Below are 21,808 nucleotides of genomic sequence, written 5' to 3'. Positions count from 1 at the left end.
GTGATGGCATGGGCCTTGACAGGTCCCTTTTTTGGAGAGATCTGGGGTCTATTAGACCACAGATGTCTCCTCTGCTCCTCTGTCCTTCAAAGCATCCGACCAAAACAAGAGGTTTATTAGACCCCAGATCTCTTCTCTGCCCTTCAACGCATCTGATCTAACCAAGAGGTCTATTAGACCCCATATCTCTCCTCTGCCCTTCAAAGCATCTGATCAAACTGAGAGGTCTATTAGACCCCATATCTCTCCTCTGCCCTTCAAAGCATGTGATCAAACTGAGAGTCCTATTAGACCCCAGATCTCTCCTCTGCCCTTCGAAGCATCTGATCAAATTGAGAGGTCTATTAGACCCCAGAGTTCTTCTCTGCTCCTCTGCCCTTCAAAGCATCCAACCAAACCAAGAGGTCTATTAGACCCCAGATCTCTCCTCTGCCCTTCAAAGCATCTGATCAAACTGAGAGGTCTATTAGATCCCCAGACCTCTCTTCTGCCCTTCAAAGCATCTGATCAAACCAAAAGGTCTATTAGACCTCATATCTTTCGTTTGCCCTTTAAAGCATCTGATTTAACCAAGATATGCCCAATTATATTATTTTTGTTGTTTTATTGCTTATGTTTTACATCATTCATATGTAAACTGCAGGGGCGGCCCGTCCTTTAAGGGCCCATGGGTGCTGCTTCCCCTATCCATGCCGCCCCCCACCTCTACCCATGGGTCTGGCCCCTTGCAAGAAGCCAGGTGTATGAATTACAGTGGGGGTGTTGTTTTGAAGCACTGATTAGAGCCAAAGGCTCTACTAGGCTTCAATAAAGGGTGGACTCCGGGCGCAGAGAATGTGCTGACAGCCCACCCAGGTGTGTTGGACTAGCGAATGAATATTCGCTATTTTAACACTGGTCCTCCTCCCAGGCAATCAGGAAGCGGGTCTGAGACCCATCACCTGATTGGCTGATAGGACAGGCAATCCTATTGTATGCCTAGGAGGAGAGGAGGAGCCGCATGCTAGAAGCCACCTATGGAGTAGAGGACGGGATGGAGGGGTGGTGCTAGGTTGGTCTAGAGAGTAGGATTAACCCACATCCCCAATAGTCTATGCATAGGGAAATTGTTTCCTCTTATGGGACTTTGAAGGGAAAAAGCTACTCTGTGGTAATCATGGGGTTAATGCCGGACCGACCGGCAAACAGCAAGGGGGGTAAGGAATCGCCCCCCATCACAAAAAAAAACAGTCGTCACTGGTACCCTGTTAACCACATACCGACCGGGCCATAGCTGAAAGATGGCTACAGCACGGTCACCTCATTCTGGGAGGGCGTCCATGGACATCCTCCCAGAATGTTGCTCTCGCATGCCCCCCTTGGGCGTGCTCCCGCAAACATCCGTGACTGCCAGGTCCGGAAGGCCCGGCGCACCACGGATCATGGTAAATGTCCTCTTTCCCCTCTCTGTACCGATCTGTACAGTGCGAGGGGGAGAGATCGTTTGTAGCAGCACTGTGGGCTGGATCTGTAGTGCCCACAGCGCTGCTCTGTGCCCATGCTGTGCAATACTTTGCAGTAATGTGCAATACTCTGCAATAATGTGCAATACTATGCCAGTATTCTGCCAATACTCTGCCAATACCCTACAATACTCTGCTAATACCCTGCCAATACCCTGCAATACTGTGCAATACCTTGCAATGCTTGCCAATACTCACCAATACTCTGCCAATACTAACCCAATACTCACCAATACTCTGCCAATACTAAGCCAATACTTGCCAATACTCTGCCAATACTCACCAATACTCTGCCAATACTCACCAATACTCTGCCAATACTAAGCCAATACTCACCAATACTCTGCCAATACTAAACCAATACTCTGCCAATACTCTGCCAATACTCTGCCAATACTCGCCAATAAATTTTAACTGAAACAAAGATTTATTTTTTTACCAAATTTTCAGTCTTTTTTGATTTATAACGCAAAAAATAAAAAACCCAGCAGTGATAAAATACCACCAAAAGAAAGCTCTATTTGTATGAAAAAAAGGACAAACATTTCATATAGGTACAGTGTTGCATGACTGAGTAATTGTCATTCAAAATGTGAGCGCACCAAAAGCTGAAAATTGGTCTGGTTAGGAAGGGGGTTTAAGTGCCCAGTGGTCAAGTGGTTAAACAAAGATGGTAAAATTGGTCAAATCAGACAATGATCTAAGTTTTCTTTTACGTTAGTCTTGGCGTCTGGACCATCTCCACCAGGTATGACGGCACATTTCAAGAATACACCACCAACTTTGAAGTGAAAGAGTATGGTAAGGAAATCTATTCAGACTCCATATAAACCTGTTTGGCCAACTTCTTACACACACACAGTATCGGCAACTGGGTTGCCCAATTTTTTAAAAAAAGAGCCCAAGCCATTGATGTACACTTCCGGAGCAGTTCCATTGACTCCATTCCAAATGGTACCCCCTGCCAAACGTGATATGCCAAGTTAAACTTACCGCAATGTTGCAAAATGTACAGACATGCTGTCAGGTAACTTGTAGATAGGCCGTTGGGGGGTCAGAATGAGCATCATGAGCATCATCAGCCTGTTTTTACTGCCCCTTTGACACCTGTGTGAGGTCAACCTGACATATGGCTATGTGTATCTTAGATGTTCATTAATATCTGTCCAATGTTCATTTTCTAAGGTAATAAAATAGTCAGCAGTGAAGATTAACAGTAGAAACAATATCTCAACCAATCCAGGTGGAACTGTCATTTTTGAAATACATCAAGAGAAGTTTGGTTTTTGTTTTTTATTTTTTTATTTTATTTTTTTATAATCATACTTCCCCAGGTGGATGTAGCATTGCTCCAAAGCTGCATCTGTCCCTCAGCACCATTAAACACTGAGAACCGAGCGATCGAACAGCACCAATTACTCGGTTCTCACAGCTCTGTGAGCAGAGAATTGGTGACTGTCAGTCAGCGGCTCTCTGCTCAGCCCCCCAATGCTGACTGGAGCGCTGGGCTGTGGAGGGGGTGGAAGCGGCCAGCTCAGGGTCTCAGTGACTCCAGGGATAGTGTTCCATCAGCTGCTTCCCCGAGCACAGCTGCTGTGGAATGACAGCGCCGGTGTTCCGTCAGATTAGGCAACCTGTCAGATCTGGTAATGGAAGTGATGTTTCAGTCATGGCCATCTTGGTACACCCTGCACTTGGCCGCATTAAGCCTACAGTTAGAAGGTAGTAAGAGGACATCTTTTTACACCCACTGAAGTCTTGCATTTCACACTTATTTTTACCAGTAAACTGAGCTTATATACTGAAATACAGTATTTTGAAATCTGTCTGACTGTTTTGATGCTGAATTGTAAAAGCAGTGGTGTTCTGTCAGATTAGCAAACCTGTGAGATCAGCAGGCTTGTCGCTGATTTTTAAATTCAAAATCGAAACAGTGTCATGCATTTCTAAATACTGTATTTCAGTATATAAGCTCAGTTTACTGGTAAAAATAAATGTGAAATGCAAGACTTCAGTGGGTGTAAAAAGATGGCTGTAGCAGAACATCACTTCTGTTAACAAATCTGATGTGTCGCTGATTCGGACAGAACACCGGTCCAGGAAGTGACATCATACATGTCACTTCCTGGCCTTTCCTCAGGAGGGAGGCTCAGCGGACAGATGTTTGTGTAGCTTCTGCCATCCCTCCTGGACCCCTCCCATGACTGCACAAGGCCCACAGGTGGGATTGTGGAAGACTGAGCCTGGTAAACATGGCAGGGATGGGGAGGAGCTGCAGCACATTGTGTTTAGTGATCAGAAGCTGAACAGTCACTGGTATCATTTTCACATTGAAAGCCGATAATCGGCTTTACAGTACACTATAGAAGCTGGGAGTGTGTTAAAATGTACACTGCTGCATCCAGATTTGGATTTTACCGACCCCCACTTCCTCCATCCCGGCTCCCTAAGACAGGTCTTCCCCCCCAATGGACAATGAGGTGATAGGGATTTCCTGGGTCAATTCCGGCTCTGTCCACAATGCCACCCCCCCTTCCAATGGCTACACACAGCCTGGCAATGGCTTCACAGTGCCCAGGGAGGGAGGCAGGCAGAAAGCTGACACTGGCATCACTCAGATCCCAGGGACAGAGGAAGAGAGGAATTGAAGATGGCTGCTACAGGATGATTAAATGGCTGTAAATCTCCCCCTCCTCCTCAGTGTGTATCAGTGTGTATACACGGCTGTAGAGTGCAGAGGAGACAAACATAGGCAAGTCTTCGACATCCCTGCTCTGCACTACAATCTGCCACCACAGGTGGGCACAAGCGCCACACTCCTCTCCGGGGACCACAGACACTGCACAGAGGATAACCTAAACCAGCGACTGTGGCTGCACTCTAGGCGGGACGTGCACCATAGACAACTTGAAAAGGAAGAAAGAAATGGCTGCACATCCAGAACTTCCAATTGCCTTTTATTTTGTTTCACAAAGATAACATCAAAGACACCAAACTGTGGACACGTAGACGCGTTGTACATCTTGTGCTTAATCATTGTGCTTAATCAGTAATGATTAAGCACAAGATGTATGTGTGAAACGCGTCTACATGACCACAGTTTGTTGTCATTGGTGTTATCTTTGTGAAACAAAATAAAAGGCAATCGGTAGTTTTGGATGTGCAGCCATATCTTTCTTCTTTCCAAGTTTCCCACAGAGGTGGGTCAGGACTAGCACTCTGCAAGATACTCCAATCAGCCTTATCTTTATACACCTGGAGCAGCATTTTTTTTTCTTGTCACCATAGACAACTGCCTTGTTTGCCTAGTTGTAGCGCCGCAGACTCTGCAGAGGATGTTTTTCTAGTTAATTGAAGTAAAAGTACCAGCACAGACTGAGGAAACATGGTATAAACAAGGAAGGTCTAGCTATGAGTGAATTAACATTAAACAGGAGGGGAGGACAGAGGGAGATATCAAATCACATATGTAAACAAGTTGTAGTAGCTCTAAACCACCACTAGATGTCAACAAAATAAAAACATAATACAGTTCAATACAATACAGAAAAAAATGTCTATTGTACAAGAGCCTGTTCACACCATTTGCAATGCCGGCAAAAAACACGTGCTGTGGTGTAAACTGGCCCTAAGTGGGACAGAACAGTTACATTCAATTGCCTATTTTTAAAACATGCCTATTGAAAATGATCTTACCTTTCCTATTTCCAGTGTTGCCATCTTTTGAAGTCAAGATAAAACCAGATCGGAGTTTTATGTATGCTAACGATGAGACATTTTCTGTGGAAATCGAAGCTGTGTGAGTACCTGTCTACACAAGTCGTGATATCTGTACAGTAGGTGTAGGTATATTCTAGATCCCAACAGACACCAACTCCATTGTACCAAGCTGAACTCCATGTTTTTTTGGAAAAATAGACCCATTCCTCTGCTCCTCTATGCAGCATCTTCTTCCCCATGCTCCAGCAGTCCTCCAGCAGTCTTGGGTCCCTCCAAAGCACAAGAGAGCGCTGAGTACTGGGGGAGCAGAGGATCGGGTATGTAAAGGTGAGGGTTCAAAAAAATTCTAGTTCAAAATAATTTTCCCTTTACATTGATTATTGGTATCAGTCCAGGTAGTGAGTGTGTTCTAGTAATTAGGAGAGGTTAGTAAAATTGAGAAATATTTGTTTTCAGTTAAAATCAGGGAATGTTTTATAAAATTTCACCATTTTGACAGAATTAATGGGAATCAATGAGTAAGGTAAAATTAAGGTGGCTTTTAAGGATACAAAGAGCTTGAAATGGCTTATGAGGGTTACAGACTGCTTTCAATATCATGGATCTTTCTTTGTGCCAAGAAAACAAGCCCTCAATAGCCTCATCTTGTACAGAACGGTGGGGAAAAAAAAGAGACAATATACACATAACCATAAAAAGCAAAAAAGCAAAAAAACAAACAAAACACAAATACAAAGAAATTAAACCAAACTATTCTAAATCTTCTCAGTGCTCCAAAAAAAGTGGCATCGCCGCTTACACATTTTACACTAAAGCCTCGTACAGGCTGTTGGTGGAAAATCTGACCATTTGTACGCTCCATCGGACAATTGTTGTTGGGCTTTTTCACCAACAAATGTTGGCTAGCATGTTTTAAAATTTTCCTCCAACAAATGTGTGTTGTCGGATTTTCAAGGACAGGCCAGAAGCGGTCAGTCTTGTAAACTAGCGTTCATAATGGAGAATTTGTGACGTGGCAAATTGTGAAATCTCGAAATGCAGCGCACAATTCTCTTCTTCTTTAACCACTTACATACCGGACCATTTTGCTGGTCAAAGGCCAGACCACTTTTTGCTATTCGGCACTGCGTCGCTTTAACTGACAATTGCGCGGTCGTGCGACGTGGCTCCCAAACAAAATTGACGTCCTTTTTTTCCCACCAATAGAGCTTTCTTTTGGTGCAATTTGATCACCCCTGTGGTTTTTATTTTTTGCGCTATAAACAAAGATACAGCGTCAATTTTGAAAAAAACGCATTATTTTTTACTTTTTGTTATAATAAATATCCTCCAAAAATGATATAAAAATTTTTTTTCTCTCTCAGTTTAGGCCAATACGTATTCTTCTACATATTTTTGGTAAAAAAAAATCGCAATAAGTGATTATTGATTGGTTTGCGCAAAAGTTATAGCGTTTACAAAATAGGGATAGTTTTATGGCATTTTTATTAATAATTTTTTATTATTATTTTTTTTACTAGTAATCGCGGCGATCAGCGATTTTTATTGTGACTGCAACATTATGGCAGACACATCGGACATTTTTGACACATTTTTGGGACCATTGTCAGTTATACAGCAATCACTGATATATAAATGCATTGATTCCTGTGTAAATGACACTGGCAGTGAAGGGGTTAACCAATTGGGTGGCAGTGTAGGGGTTAAGTGTTCCTAGGGGTGTGTTACTAACTGTGGGGGGTTGGGCTTTCATTTAGTGAACACTGATCTCTGCTCCAATCACATGGAGCAGAGATCAGCGTCACTAGTTTCTAGGCAGAATGGAGAAATGCTGTTTACAACTGCATTTCTCCATTCAGCCGTCCCGTGAGACGATCGCGGGTATGCCCGCGGCGATCGGTTTCGTGGGACCCACGACTGGACTCACGGGGGTCCTGACCAGCACGGCGCGCTCGTGATGGCAGGGTGGCATTGAAGATTGGTCGTACCTGTACGCCAATATGCCTGCCCGTGCCATTCTGCCGACGTACATCGGCGTGCGCTGGTCGGGAACCGGTTAATGGGATAATAATGAAGCTGCTTTGCTGGTGATACTGATGGAGTTATTGCAAACAAATGTTCAAAGGCTTTTTTTTTCTAGTGATATGAAGAATAATATTATTATGGTTTTTTTTTGTGCAAGTTACCACAACACCATTATCCCATAGTTTTTAAGAACAAAGATACAACTATGTTGGTGTCCCTTGTCAATTTTACATTGTATTTTTTTAAATGTAACTGCCTACTAGGGATGAGTCCAATGTTCAAGTTGAATGTTGTTGGTGTCCCTTGTCAATTTTACATTGTATTTTTTTAAATGTAACTGCCCTTGAAACAATAAAAGTGAAATATTCCTTTAGATTTACCTGGGGGGGGGGGGGGGGTGTCTATAGTATGCCTGTAAAGTGCCATATGTTGCCCGTGTTTACAACAGTCCCTGCACAAAATAGCATTTCTAAAGGAAAAAGGTCATTTAAAAGTACTTGCAGCTATAATGAATTGTCAGTCCCGGCAATACACATAAAAGTCATTGAAAAAAACAGCATGGGATTCCCCCACAGTCCATTATCAGGCCATTTGGATCTGGTATGGATATTAAGGGGAATCCCGCTCCACAATGAAAAAAAAAATGATGTGAGGGCCCCTCTCTAAATCCATATCAGACCCTTCAGGTCTGGTCTGGATTTTAAGGGAACCGCGCAAAATGTAAAAATAAAATGGCGTTTGGGTCCCCCCAAAAATCCATACCAGACCCTTATCCGAGCACGCAATCTGGCAGGCCGCAGGATAAGAGGGGAGATGAGAGAGTTCCACCCTCCTGAACCGTACCAGGCCACATGCCCTCAACTTGGGGAGGGTGCTTTGGGGTAGCCTCCCAAAGCAACGTGTCCCCATGTTGATGGGGACAAGGGCCTCATCCCCACAACCCTTGCCCAGTGGTTGTGTAGATCTGCGAGCGGTGGGCTTATAGGAAACTGGAAGCCCCCTTTAACAAGGGGACCCCCAGATCCCGGCTTCCCCCCTGTGTGAAATGGTAACGGGGTACAAATGTACCCCACCATTTCACAAAAAAAGTGTGAAAATGGTAAAAATGACATGACAGCGATCAGCCTCCATGAGAGGTACCCGCTGTAATGACCGTCCTTTCAGGTGATAGTTCTTTTATAACTGAGGGCGGGACCACACGGTGATGTCGCTAGGTTACCCCGCCCCCCCTCCGCCGGACCAAAAAGTAAAAAATAAATAAACCCGCCAACAGCGATTAGCCTCCATGAGAGGCACCCACTGTAATGACCGTCCTCTCAGGTGACAGTTATTTTATAACTGAGGGCGGGACCACACAGTGATGTCGCTGGGTTACCCCGCCCCCACTCTGATGCTACAAAAAAGCCATAGGGTTGTCCCTGTGCGTCAGAAATAGCTTCTAATCAAATAGCCTCTAATCAACGAAAAAATTTAAAAGTACCTCAACAGCTCAGGTAGTAAAATTTAGAGTTTTTTGCTGCCTTGCCAATTTTGCAGTTGGTGAAATCATATAATAAATAAAAATTGGCCCACCAATCCTCTATTGATCCTCAGTCTTAGCCTTTTCATTTGAAAAAATAAAAAGCAGAAGATGTACTGTTACCACGTATTTATCTAGAATTAAATTTAAAATAACAATTTAAAATGAACCATAAAATGCACAAGGAAAAATAACAAACACAAAGAAATTAAACTAAACTAAGAGGAATTAAATCCTCTCAGAACTAAAGATCAGAGTTGATAGAAAAGGCCCATGGAACCTACAAGAGTTGAAGGCTGTTTGTGTGGAAGAATAGGCCAAAATCACACCTGAGTAGTGATGGCCGAACGGTTCGCCCGGCGGTCGTTTCGCGGCGAATTTCGGTCGTTCGCGGTCCGCTCGTTTCGCGGACTATTGGCGTCGTTCGCCCCGGCGGACTTACGTGTTTAATGTGTAAAAGAACTTTGACCTATGCTGACACATCCATCATGGGGTACAGGGCAGCCAATTGAGACATGACAGCACATGGACACTTGGACATTCCCCCTAACCTATAAATACACCCGATCCGGCAGCCATTTTACATTCTTTCTTCTGTCACTATAGGGAAAGGTTGCTGTTTGTAATCACCATTAGCAACTGGGAATATTTGTAAATATATATGTATATATAGTTTAGAATAAGAAATAAGATTAGTGTGTATGAAATATTGCTGTGGGTAAAGGGTTAACCTATCTAGATGTAGATATATGACAGGCTTTGGGCTTGAGAATCTAATTAATTCAACAGTTCTTTTTGACTTGCAGGAATGTTAGGTGTGTGTGAGTTATGGGAGATGCTCTGCTATTTATTTGTCGTAAATTCAAATGCAAGGAAGAGATACCATCTGAGTTGAATACTGTAGTGGAGACTTGACGGGGCCACATTCATTAGCTAGGTAAAGGCTAGTGATGGCCGAACGGTTCGCCCGTCGGTCGTTTCGCAGCGAATTTCGGTCGTTCGCGGTCCGCTCGTTTCGCGGACTATTGGCGTCGTTTGCCCCGGCGGACTTACGTGTTTAATGTGTAAAAGAACTTTGACCTGTGATGACACATCCATCATGGGGTACAGGACAGCCAATTGAGACATGACAGCACATGGACACTTGGACATTCCCCCTAACTTATAAATACACCCGATCCGGCAGCCATTTTACATTCTTTCTTCTGTCACTATAGGGAAAGGTTGCTGTTTGGAGCAGGGACAGATAAACCACTAGCTATTTGGTACACAAAAGTTCTTTTCAGGACTGGTATAGGTGTTAGGCATATATAGGTTTGCTGTGCTACTGATTTTTGCAGCAGCCTGAGTGTCTTTTGTCAGTTTAGAGAAAGGGACAGAGCGCTGTGTCTGCTGCTATTTTAGGGACAGCCAGATTAGTCATCATCATCATCATCATCATCATTAGCTGTTACTATCAGGTCCACAAAAGAGCTATTCCAGTAACCAGTAATTGTTCCAGTCTCCTCTGTTTTACCAGTTTGTATAGGGAAAGGAAGGAAGCAGTGTGTTAGGCAGTGAGGGTCAGTTTAAAGAGTTGCTGTTACTATTAGTTCCACAAAGGTTCTTTTCAGGACTGGTATCAGTGGTACGGTAATAGGCTTGTACACGTATAATATTCTTTCTTCCAAATATAGATAGAATATTATACTTGACTGCTGCCCATCTGCTGCAGTCTGCTAATCAGTCACAACTCACTTGTTCCACAAAGCTCTTTATCAGGACTAGTAACTTGGTCTGTGTAGGGTGCTACAGTACATAGGGTTGAGTGCGGTACAGTCTGCTGTTCTGTAAGGACCGCTATCGGTCCACAATAGATAGGGTTGAGGTGCACCACTGCCGACCGCTGCCCTATACTGCAGCAGTCCTTCAGCATTATAGGGACTGACGTACAGTCTGCTAATCAGTCACACACAACCTACTTGGTCCACAAAGGTCCTTATAAGGACTGGTAACTTGGTGAAGGGTGCTACAGTACATAGGGTTGAGTGCGGTACAGTCTGCTGTTCTGTAAGGACCGCTATCGGTCCACAATAGATAGGGTTGAGGTGCACCACTGCTGACCGCTGCCCTATACTGCAGCAGTCCTTCAGCATTATAGGGACTGACGTACAGTCTGCTAATCAGTCACACACAACCTACTTGGTCCACAAAGGTCCTTATAAGGACTGGTAACTTGGTGAAGGGTGCTACAGTACATAGAGTTGAGTGAGGTACAGTCTGCTGTTCTGTAAGGACCGCTATCGGTCCACAATAGATAGGGTTGAGGTGCACCACTGCTAACCGCTGCCCTATACTGCAGCAGTCCTTCAGCAGTATAGGGACTGAGGTACAGTCTGCTAAGCAGTCACACACAACCTACTTGGTCCACAAAGGTCCTTATAAGGACTGGTAACTTGGTGAAGGGTGCTACAGTACATAGGGTTGAGTGCGGTACAGTCTGCTGTTCTGTAAGGACCGCTATCGGTCCACAATAGATAGGGTTGAGGTGTACCACTGCTGACCGCTGACTGCTCCTCTTTGAAGAGGTTGAGCGGTGTCATATTTCTACTGGGGCTGCTTATGAGGGGATCACACCATCCCTGTGCTGTGCTGACTTCCTCCTGGGGGTTCTTATTATGAGGGGATCCCACCATCCCTGTGCTGTGCTGAGTTTCTCCTGGGCCTGCTTATTATGAGGGGATCACACCATCCCTGTGCTGTGCTGAGTTTCTCCTGGGCCTGCTTATTATGAGGGGATCACACCATCCCTGTGCTGTGCTGAGTTTCTCCTGGGCCTGCTTATTATGAGGGGATCACACCAACCCTGTGCTGTGCTGACTTACTCCTGGGGGTTCTTATTATGAGGGGATCACACCATCCCTGTGCTGTGCTGACTTCCTCCTGGGGGTTCTTATTATGAGGGGATCACACCATCCCTGTGCTGTGCTGAGTTTCTCCTGGGCCTGCTTATTATGAGGGGATCACACCATCCCTGTGCTGTGCTGACTTCCTCCTTGGGCTGCTTACGGTGCTGCTGTCAGTGCTGTATATCACGGTGCTGGTGTGAGTGCTTAATGTCACGCTTCTGGTGTCAGTGCTCTCTGTCACTGTGCTGCTGTCAGTGCTGTATATCACGGTGCTGGTGTGAGTGCTTAATGTCACGCTTCTGATGTCAGTGCTCTCTGTCAGGGTGCTGCTGTCAGTGCTGTATATCACGGTGCTGATGTCAGTGCTGTATGTCACGCTTCTGATGTCAGTGCTCTCTGTCACGGTGCTGCTGTCAGTGCTGTATGTCACGCTTCTGATGTCAGTGCTCTCTATCACGGTGCTGCTGTCAGTGCTGTATATCACGGTGCTGATGTCAGTGCTGTATGTCACGCTTCTGATGTCAGTGCTCTCTATCACGGTGTTGCTGTCAATGCTGTATGTCACGGTGCTGGTGTTAATGCTTTATGTCACGCTGCTGATGTCAGTGCCCTCTATCACGGTGCTGTTGTCAGATGCCTCTATCACGGTGCATGTGTCATTGCTGTATGTCACGCTGCTGGTGATCATCTCCTGCACCCTCTTCTTTGCCTACCCTGGTCCCTGACCTTCCCTCTCCTCCATTGCCTTCATGCGCTCCACAGTCCTGAATTGTCAGAACAATTTCCCATATAAAAAAAGAATGCTTGTAGTTATCGATCCCAAATTCACCTCATACATGTGTTATGTCATTGGCCATGTGGTGGGACTATGTTTGCCCAGCTAATAATTATCCTGTGGCTGCAAATTCGACCTAAAGGTTTGAAACGTTCGCCTCCCATTGAAGTCAATGGGGCCCGCCGCGAACGTTCGGTTTCGCGAACGGTCGGCCTCGTTCGCGAAACGTCCCGTCGGAAGTTCGTCCATCACTACACCTGAGCAATGTATGCAACTAGTTTCTCCATACAGGAGACATCTGGTAGCTTTCATTACCAACAAAAGATTTTGTACCAAGTATTAAACAAATTTCAGTTAGCATGTTCAATACTTTTTCCCTGTGTCATTTGATTTTATTACACATAACCTAATTTATAAAGTTATTTTTTTGGTTTCTTTGTATGTATGGATTGTATGGGTTGTTACCAACATGTGGTGAAAATTTCATGTCAAAAGTGGCTTTAGAAATATATTTAGCTAAAAAAAATGGTGACGTATTCAATACTTATTTTACCCGCTGTATATACAGTATACCTTGGACCTTTTCTTGTGCCAAAAAATGGACCCTCAAATTCTTCAATATTTAAAATTTTATTTACAGAAAGAAAAATAATTATTTTTTAACATTAACACAAATCTTTTTTTATATTCAGCTATACATATGGAAAAACTGTTTCTGGCAACGCCTTTATCTTATTTTCACTGAAGAAAGGCAATGAAAAGAAATCTGTGGCAGATTCCCTGAGGAGGATTGTGGTAATGACATAAAAACGAATTGTACATTTTTATCTGTTGTACATCTTATAGCTTATGGATGATTCTGTTTTTAGTTTCAGTAAGGCAGGTGATTTTAACTTTTGAAAGTCTTCAATTTCAATATACAGAGCAGTAGAGATGGCATTTTGATAGTTTAGACCTCAAAGGTCCAAGATTGGTTGTCACCTCCTCAACAAAAATAAATAAATCACCTTTACTTCCCATTTTTGACACCTTCATCCTTGAAATTTGCCCAGTCTGCTTTTTATGTGAAAGAACAGGCCTGGAACAGAAGGGAATCTAGGTGCAGGGTCCACGTGACTGGGGGTGCTGGGTATTCTGCTTAGGGGGGTAGGGACATTTATTTTACCAAGGGGGGCTTCCATTGGTGCAAAGGAGGGGTTGAGGTGCAGCCTATTGGCTGGGTTGGTCTCGGGGGTAGAGGCAATAGTTCTCAGTAGGGGGTCAGCAGAAGAGAGAAGACCAGCATAGGAAGCATTTCTTTCCCGCCCTCCCTTCCTTTTTGTTTAGGCTGTATGGATGGTTTTACTGTGATCCGTCTGTGTGTATGTCAGCATGGGCGGCTTTGGGTTTGTAAGGGGTGCAAAGTGGGAGGGGGAGTCAGGTTTTTCGGGTTGTCGTAGCAGTTGGCAGGCCTCTCCGGTTGTTGAAGGTCGGAATGTAGGAAGGAATACAGTATGTGGTGTGGAATGGGTTGGGCTCGGTGTGGGTACCTTCCCCATCATGGAAATAATGGGCTATCAGTCATCGGGCTGTATCGAGCAAGAGAATGGTAAACATTTGTGCCTGCGCTGGTGAAATTGTGGCTAGGGGCCAGGATGCCTAGGTGGTGGTGGTACAGCCAATGCGATAGAAAAACCTTCCTTCATTAACCTGAGACATAGTAAGTCAGTTTAAGTTGGGTAAAAAATAGTTGGGTTACAAGATGGAATTGATTTTATGTAAAATTGTTATGATTGTTAATAAAGGGGCCGCTACAGCCATTTAAAATCCAGAATGTGTTGCTTTCTAAGGTATTTCTGGGCCAGCAAGAGGGGTTGTAGTAGGAGGTTGGCAGATGATACATCAGCCATACACCACTCATGAGAGAAACCGTATATTTAAAAATAAATATTTCTGTGCTATCTTCTCCCTTACTGTTAACATGGATTTCCTCTAAATGTTATTTAGATAGATGATGGAAAGGGCAGAGCTACCCTGCAGAGAGCGGACCTTCTGAAGATCATTGATAAACCAGAAGACATTTTACAGTACAGACTGCACGTGTCAACCACTGTCATCACTGAAGCAGGTTAGACAAATGAACGCTAAAACTTATCTAAACCAAAAAACTACAGTATTATGTAGCTCATCCTTATTCATTAGTTAAAGGATATTTGAAATCAAGGCCAAAATCTTAATATCTGAGGGCTATACAAAAGTAACGCAAAAGTGAGCATAACTTTTTTATAAGTTGTTCAAATTTTACATGTTGGTAGAGTAACTCTTCCTCTACCAAAAATCAATGTGCCGTCATTGAGTTCTTGATGAAAGTTGGGTGCAGGGTGTCCGACATACACAGAAGGCTACAGAATGTTTACGGAGAGGACACCATTGTCAAGATTCACTAAACACAAGACATTGCCCTTGTCAATGGGGTCATCTCTGAAAACATTCTGTAGCCTTCCCTGGATGTTGGACAGCCTGCACCACTCTTTAGTAAGGAACCCAATGACAGCACGTACTTCTGCTTTTAATCTACTATTGGAATCTATTATTTAACTTCAATGAAAAAGAAGAAGTAGAGTTACTGTAGCAGGAATCTCCAAACCACAGCCCTCCAGCTGTTGAGGAACTACATGTCCCATGAGGTATTGTAAAACTCTGACAATCACAGACATGGTTAGGCATGATGGGAATTGTAGTTCCTAAACAACTGGAGGGCCATGTAGAGGAAGAGTTACTCTACCAACATGTGAAATGCAAAGGAAGTATGTCATTTAATAAGAAAATATGCTCACTTTTGCATCATATTCCGCACAGCCCTCGTATATTGCAGCTTGCCAGTACTTAGTTATGGAAAGTTTTAAGGAGGGATGATTATGGCAGGAGATCTCAATTTTGTATTCTATCCAGCCCTAGATACCCAACCTCCTTCTCTACGCTTAGAAGGGAAATATCTTAAGGTAGTCAAATGAAAATTACATCAGCAGCAACTAGTGAAGGCATGGAGAATTGTGCATCCTGGGGGAGGGACTTCACATACTACTCTCAGGTACACTCCTTCTACTCGAGAATTGATTATATTTTCCTGGACCATCAGCTCCTAGAAGGGCTAAGGAAGGTAGAAGTGAAATCAATAACTCTCTCGGATCATGCCCCGGTCATGGCTAGCTTGGATCTAGAGGACATACCGGATAGGCAAAGATCCTGGAGATTAGATGAATCTCTCTTATATGATCACAATATATGCAAGGCTCTAGAAATAGATCTGAGCCTGTTCTTTAAAGAAAATAATGTAGAGAATATTTCACCAACTGTACTGTAGAAAACCCATAAAGTATTTATGAGAGGGAGATTAATAGCAGAAGGAGCTAAGAGAAGAAAAATGTGGACAGAGCAAAAACAACTGATCCTACAGGAAATCCAGGAGCTGGAACGGCTACATAAAGGGCTAAACGATTATAAAATAATGGTAATGGTAATAATGGTCGCACTAACAGGAAAGCGGGAGGTATTGAGGGATTTGTTGGAACAGGACACCAGACGGGTATTTCTGAAGTCAGCTAAAAGGCAATATGTATTTGGTAATAAACCTGGGAGACTATTGTCAGGGGCAATTAAACCCAGAAGAAACTTGAATTATATAAAAGATAAAAAGGGAGTAATGAAACATTCAACTAGAGATATCAGTAACATTTTCTAAGAGTATTATCAGTTATTATATAAAGCGAACGATAGTCAAAAGTCCGATGATAAACAAAATAGAAGAATTAAAATTGAACAGTATCCTCGGAAAATTGAATTACCAGGCATATCAGGAGAAGATTCAAGCAAGCTTGATAGTGATATTTCTAAGGAGGAGATAGAACAGGCAATTAAAAATAATAAGAATGGGAAAAGCCCAGGGCCAGGTGGGTATACGTTCCTCTGGATTTCAATGGAATATAGAGGTCTCCCTAGAGAAATGGCCCCAATTACAACCGAACATTAAGAGTATGGGATATGGTATTTAAGGGCACAACAGGGCAATATAATAGCCCTCTGATGCCACTGACCGGTAATAACTATTTTCCCCCAGGAAAATAAAATAAACTGTATTTAAAATGGACCCATACGAATCGACTGAGACTAAGAGACGTGCTAAAAGCAAACACTCTCTGCTCTTTAGAGGAGCTACAAACAAAATATGGTACAACACCATGGGATGGTTGGAGATATAGACAGCTCCAACATTTCATAGAATCCCTCCCAAAACCCCTCTGTTCAGCTAGTAGTTTAAATCCCTGGGAAAAAAATAGTTGACCAAGGGGGGATAAGTAGACAGGGGATTTCCAAAATATACAGGATGCTGATGATGGGTTAATGTGTCCCTTGGGGAGGTGTGAAGTAGAACTGAACCAACCGGTTCCAGAAAAGTTGAAAGGAAAGGTTATGAACTATGCCCACTGTTGTGCCTTTTAAGGACATTTTCCCGCACAATATTTATTAAGTAATTTTTAACGAAGATATTTTTAAGATACAGAATCAATCTATATGATACAGTCTATACATGTGAAACGTATTCACGGAGACAAGTGGTCATACAAAATAGTTACATTTATTGGTTGACAAAAGACAAATATTTACATGAAATTAAAATATCGATTGCGTCACATGAACACCTTGACAATTAATGGAAGCACCCACAAAATGGGAGTGTCGTACTTTGGACTTAATCATCACCATTATCACTTCTCGGTAGAATCAATAACCTTTTGATAATTGACAATTAAACAGAATGTCTGTATTTCACACGTCCAACCGTTACTATACTGCAGGTAAGTAAGTGGTTAACAATGTGAAATAAATTAGACGTTTGTTTGTCAATAAAATTGGTAACTATGCAAAAAGAGAAATTTATAATGAAAAATAGAATTTAGAGAAAAATCTAAAAGGCGGTTATTGATTCGGGAGAAAGATTTTCAATAATAGAATATTCAAAAAAATCAATATTTAAGAGAACATAGAAGAGATGATAAACATATATTTACCCATTCCACATATGGCTATTAGTGTGAATTGTTGGTTACCAGGATTTTTAAGATGGCTGCCAGGGCATTCGACATGGATTCTCTTACAGAGGAATTACTTTGTGTGACCTCCGAGTTCCAAGGAGCAGGAATCCTCATGAATGTCAAATGTGTGTTCACGCATGGTGCATGAGTATCAGTTTGTCTGGGAGTCTTCCAGTGTCCCTTCTCAGGGGGCGTCCCCTAAGCTCCCCCTGAGCTCTTTTTAGTTTCTTAAATATCCTCTTAAACAAAAATAGATCATAAAATTATACTAAGTTCTGCCCAGAAGGTATGTGTGCCCTCCTCATTGGCAGGCAACATGTAATGGTTAGCTTTCCCAGGAGTCTAATGATTTTAAGGTAATAGCACCTTCAACCACCAGGTGTCTCACATGTGTTTGGTGTTTTATCTCTTTTAGTTAATATTTTTATTTTTATAATATGTATTATTTTTTATATATGTTCTAACGAATATATAACATAATTTTGAATAATCCCCATTGTATAAAATGGTTATACATGTATATCAATGTATATCTATTAAATCTTTAGTCCATTTAGAAAGGACACAGGTTAGATATATATCAAACAATATCACATACAATTATTATCTATATGGATACATGTATAATTCGGGTATCCAATCAATATTTGTTTATCTAAACATAGGTTAAATTCTTATACAGTTATAATCACGATTATATGTTTTTCATAATGCTAATTCGTTGCTAAAACACTTCTATTTATAATCACACTTTCATATATAATTTCTTTATGACAAACTTCTTTAGATCATTAGATACTAACATTATAATATCTCTTTTGTGACTTACAAATATCACATATAGTTTGAATTACTTGAAGTACTTTTGAAATATGTCTGACTTGCATATCCCTCTCACACCATGTTTTGAGATGAACTTTGAGCAGTCCAATAAATGTTTAGATGACTTAGCTGTGCCCTTCAAGTCTCTACAATTCACACAATAGGTTTTGTTGATCTCTCACTTTCTGAGAAAATGGGATATTTGTTCTGGTCATTCAGGTTTAATGACTGTTAGGCCGCGTACACACGGGCGGACTGTTCGCCCAACTTTGTCCGCTGAACAGTGTTTCAGCGGACAGTCCACTCGTGTGTGGGCTTCAGCGGACAGTTTCAGCGGACAGTCTGACGAACAAAGTTTTTCGGAATTTCCGTAAGACAGTCCGCTGAAACTTGGTTTGAGCGGACAGTCCGCTCGTGTGTAGGCTTGTTCGACAAACTAAGTTTCGCGCATGCTCAGAAAGAATTTACACGGCGAAGGTTGCATTGCAGTGTATAGGATGTCATTTTTCTAGTCCCGTCGTACGTGCCGTTCACGTCATCGCGCACGCTTTCAGCGGACTGTTCGTTCATCGTGTGTGGTCAAGTCCGTTCATGCAAATTTTGAGCGGACTGTTTGTCGGATTGTTTGACAAACTTAGTTGGGCGAACAGTCCGCCCGTGTGTACGCGGCCTGAGTCACAGGTACATCCTAAGTATGGCCCAAACCTTGCCATATATATTTGTATGGCCTTCCTTGTCCATTCAAGGAGATAGATAAGAGTTTTTCTGGTGTCTGTGACAAAAAGATCCTTTTGTTCAGGCAACATCTTGTCTCAATACAGGCTTGTAAACTTACAAGGGGGTTGGTGTAATTAACGGCTTGGGGTACATGAGTTTCTATTGTGTCTTAAAGGTCTCCAATAGTTCATTTTTGAGGCCTTTTTGGAATTATACATTTCTGCCAGTGAATAGTAAATGTATTTCTTCATAAATTCACAACACCACTCCACCTCAATAGACACAAGGATAAAAGAAATGAATTATAAATTAATGACCAAGTGGTACTATCTTCCATCTAAAACAAATAAAATGAATCATGACCTATCACCTTTATGTTGGAGGGAATGTGGGAAGAAGGGAACCCAGGCTCATATATGGTGGCAGTGTAGTCTGATCCAGCCATACTGGGTAGAAGTGTTGGACTTAAAAAGATTGATTGGACGGAAATAGAAATAGAATTAGATCCCTGGAAATGTCTGTTTCATGCGATAGGAAGAAGTATAGAGCAGCACTTATCCCATTTATGCTGAATGCAGTGAAAGTACTAATCCCGAAAAAACATTGGAAAACAAAGGAAATACCAAGGATAAAGGATTGGTTTAGAGAAATAGATAGAATGAGGATAATGGAAGAATTAATATGTTTTCAAAAGGAAGCAGAAACAAGATTTCAGGGCACTTGAAATGGCTAGAATTTAAACAGTTCCCGATTTACCTGGGAATTATGGGAAATGGAGGAAGTACTTAGGGGCTAGTCCCCTGATGTCCTCTCACCAAGCCCCCCCCCCCCCCCCCACCGTGGAGCAGAAGGGAATATGATTCCCCCCCTTTTTTTCCTTGCACAGGATGGCAATGGGGATAGAGCGATGGGAATCTCTCCTCTCCTCTCCTCGAAAGTATGAAAAACAGACACGGGTAAGAAGAGAATAGACTGGTTCACAGTGGGGTAATGTAGTTCACGGGGGAGATGGGGGGGTAATTCCCTCTCTCCCTAACCCCTCCTCTTTTTTCTCTTTTTTTTGTTTTGTTTGTGCACAATTTGAAGGTGGACACTACTGGGATAGAGAGATTGGATTCTCTCTTTCCCTAAAAGTAAAGATAAATAGACACAGGTTACGTAGGGATACTGATTTTGAAAATCCCCAACCCCCCCATTTTTTTTTTTTGGCGGCAGTATTTATGTTTATTCAAAAATGTCTTGTACTTTTATGAATGATTTGCAAATTGTTTTGGAAAGTATGTAAGATTTTTTTTAAATGTGTAAAAATGTAATAAAACAATTATAAATTCTGACACAGAGAGGTCAGGAGTAAGTGGCACAGATTTCAGGGGTTAGTAGTAAGTGGGACAGAGTTCAGGGGATAGTAGTAAGTGGGACAGAGTTCAGGGGTTAGTAGTAAATGACACAGAGTTTAGGGGTTAGGAGTAAGTGATGCGGAGTTCAGGGGTCAGAAGTAAGTGATGCGGAGTTCAGGGGTCAGGAGTAAGTGACGCAGCGTTCAGGGGTTAGTAATAAGTGATTCAGGGCTCAGGTATCAGTAATAAGTGACACAGAGTGCAGTGGTCAATATAGTAAGTGGCACAATGTTCAGAGGTTAGCAGTAAGTGACTAAAATACAGGCACAGAGCCCTCCCCTGCACAGCTTACCAATCTATCCTGTTTTTGGTCCCCTCTGTACTCAATGTGGGCTCTCTTCCTTCCAGGGTCCAGTAGGCAGGACCAACAGGACTGTAATTGGCCTTAGCATTGGCAAATCTCAGTGCTCCCCTCTCTGGAAACAGGGAACCACGCCAGCATGAGACCAGCAGCTGATCTCTGCCCCATACACAAGCTCTCAATAGATCTTTATGAGTGACAACCACGATTGCAGCAAAGACACAGAACTGAACATCATTTCAATTGTTGTGCAATGTGTAAGGGCTCAGTGGCCTACCTCCATTGGGGCCCATGTGCACCGCACACATTGCACCCATGGGGGATACACCACTGATAAGAAGTCAGGGACTAAAATGTCACTCTTATTCCGTGTACACACAATCGTAAATTCCGCCAGCAAAAGACCGATGTGAGGTTTTGGTCGGAAAATGCGATCGTGTGTATGCTCCATCGGACTTTTGCTGGTGGAATTTTGGCCAGAAAAAGATTGAGAGCGTGTTCTCAATTTTTCAGACGGAAAAAGTTTCTATCGGAAATTACAATCATCTGTGGCAATTCTGACGCGCAAAATTACAAAAACAATTTGACGCATGCTCGGAAGCACTGAACTTCATTTTCGCGGCTCGCCATAGTGTTGTAGGTCACCGCATTCTTGACGGTCAGAATTTGGTGTGACCGTGTGTAGGCAACACAAGCTTGAACGGAATTCCATAGGAAAACCATCCAAGGCTTTTCCGACGAGAATTCCGATCGTGTACGTGCAGGGCTGGATTTCCCACAAGGCCACTGAGGCCAGGCCTCGGGGCGGCAGTGGTGCAGGGGCGGCACCGCTCCTGCGGTGACTTCTTGGCTTTTGTGGCCGCCCACCCGCCAGGGCCATATTTACCGCAGGGCAAACGGGGCAGCTGCCCAGGGCCCTTTCACTGTTTGGAGCCCCAAGCAGAGCTGCCCCTTAACCAGTTCCCGACCAGTGCACGCCGATGTGCGTCGGCAGAATGGCACGGGCAGGCAAATGGGCGTACCTGTACGTCCCTTTAAATTTGCCGCCCTGCCATTGCGAGCGCGCCGCC

General features: G+C 43.1%; 1 protein-coding gene across 1 annotated transcript in view; it reads left to right on the top strand.

Moving 5' to 3' along the window:
* The first annotated feature begins 1,349 nt into the window (after positions 1 to 1,349).
* Positions 1,350 to 21,808, top strand: part of LOC143962295 (complement C3-like) — a 324,990-nt gene continuing 304,531 nt past the window's right edge. The window contains exons 1-5 of the mRNA XM_077471597.1: positions 1,350 to 1,393; positions 2,224 to 2,303; positions 5,214 to 5,301; positions 13,122 to 13,224; positions 14,416 to 14,536. Coding sequence (XP_077327723.1) covers positions 1,350 to 1,393; positions 2,224 to 2,303; positions 5,214 to 5,301; positions 13,122 to 13,224; positions 14,416 to 14,536 — 436 coding nt within the window. The remainder of the gene's footprint in view (positions 1,394 to 2,223; positions 2,304 to 5,213; positions 5,302 to 13,121; positions 13,225 to 14,415; positions 14,537 to 21,808) is intronic.

The sequence above is a fragment of the Lithobates pipiens genome, unplaced genomic scaffold (genome assembly GCF_037356315.1).
Source record: "Lithobates pipiens isolate NorthernLeopardFrog02 unplaced genomic scaffold, aLitPip1_a1.2 Scaffold_8, whole genome shotgun sequence".
Classification (NCBI taxonomy): domain Eukaryota; kingdom Metazoa; phylum Chordata; class Amphibia; order Anura; family Ranidae; genus Lithobates; species Lithobates pipiens.
Note: the sequence above shows the minus strand (reverse complement) of the source record. Positions and strands in the feature narration are given on the sequence as shown.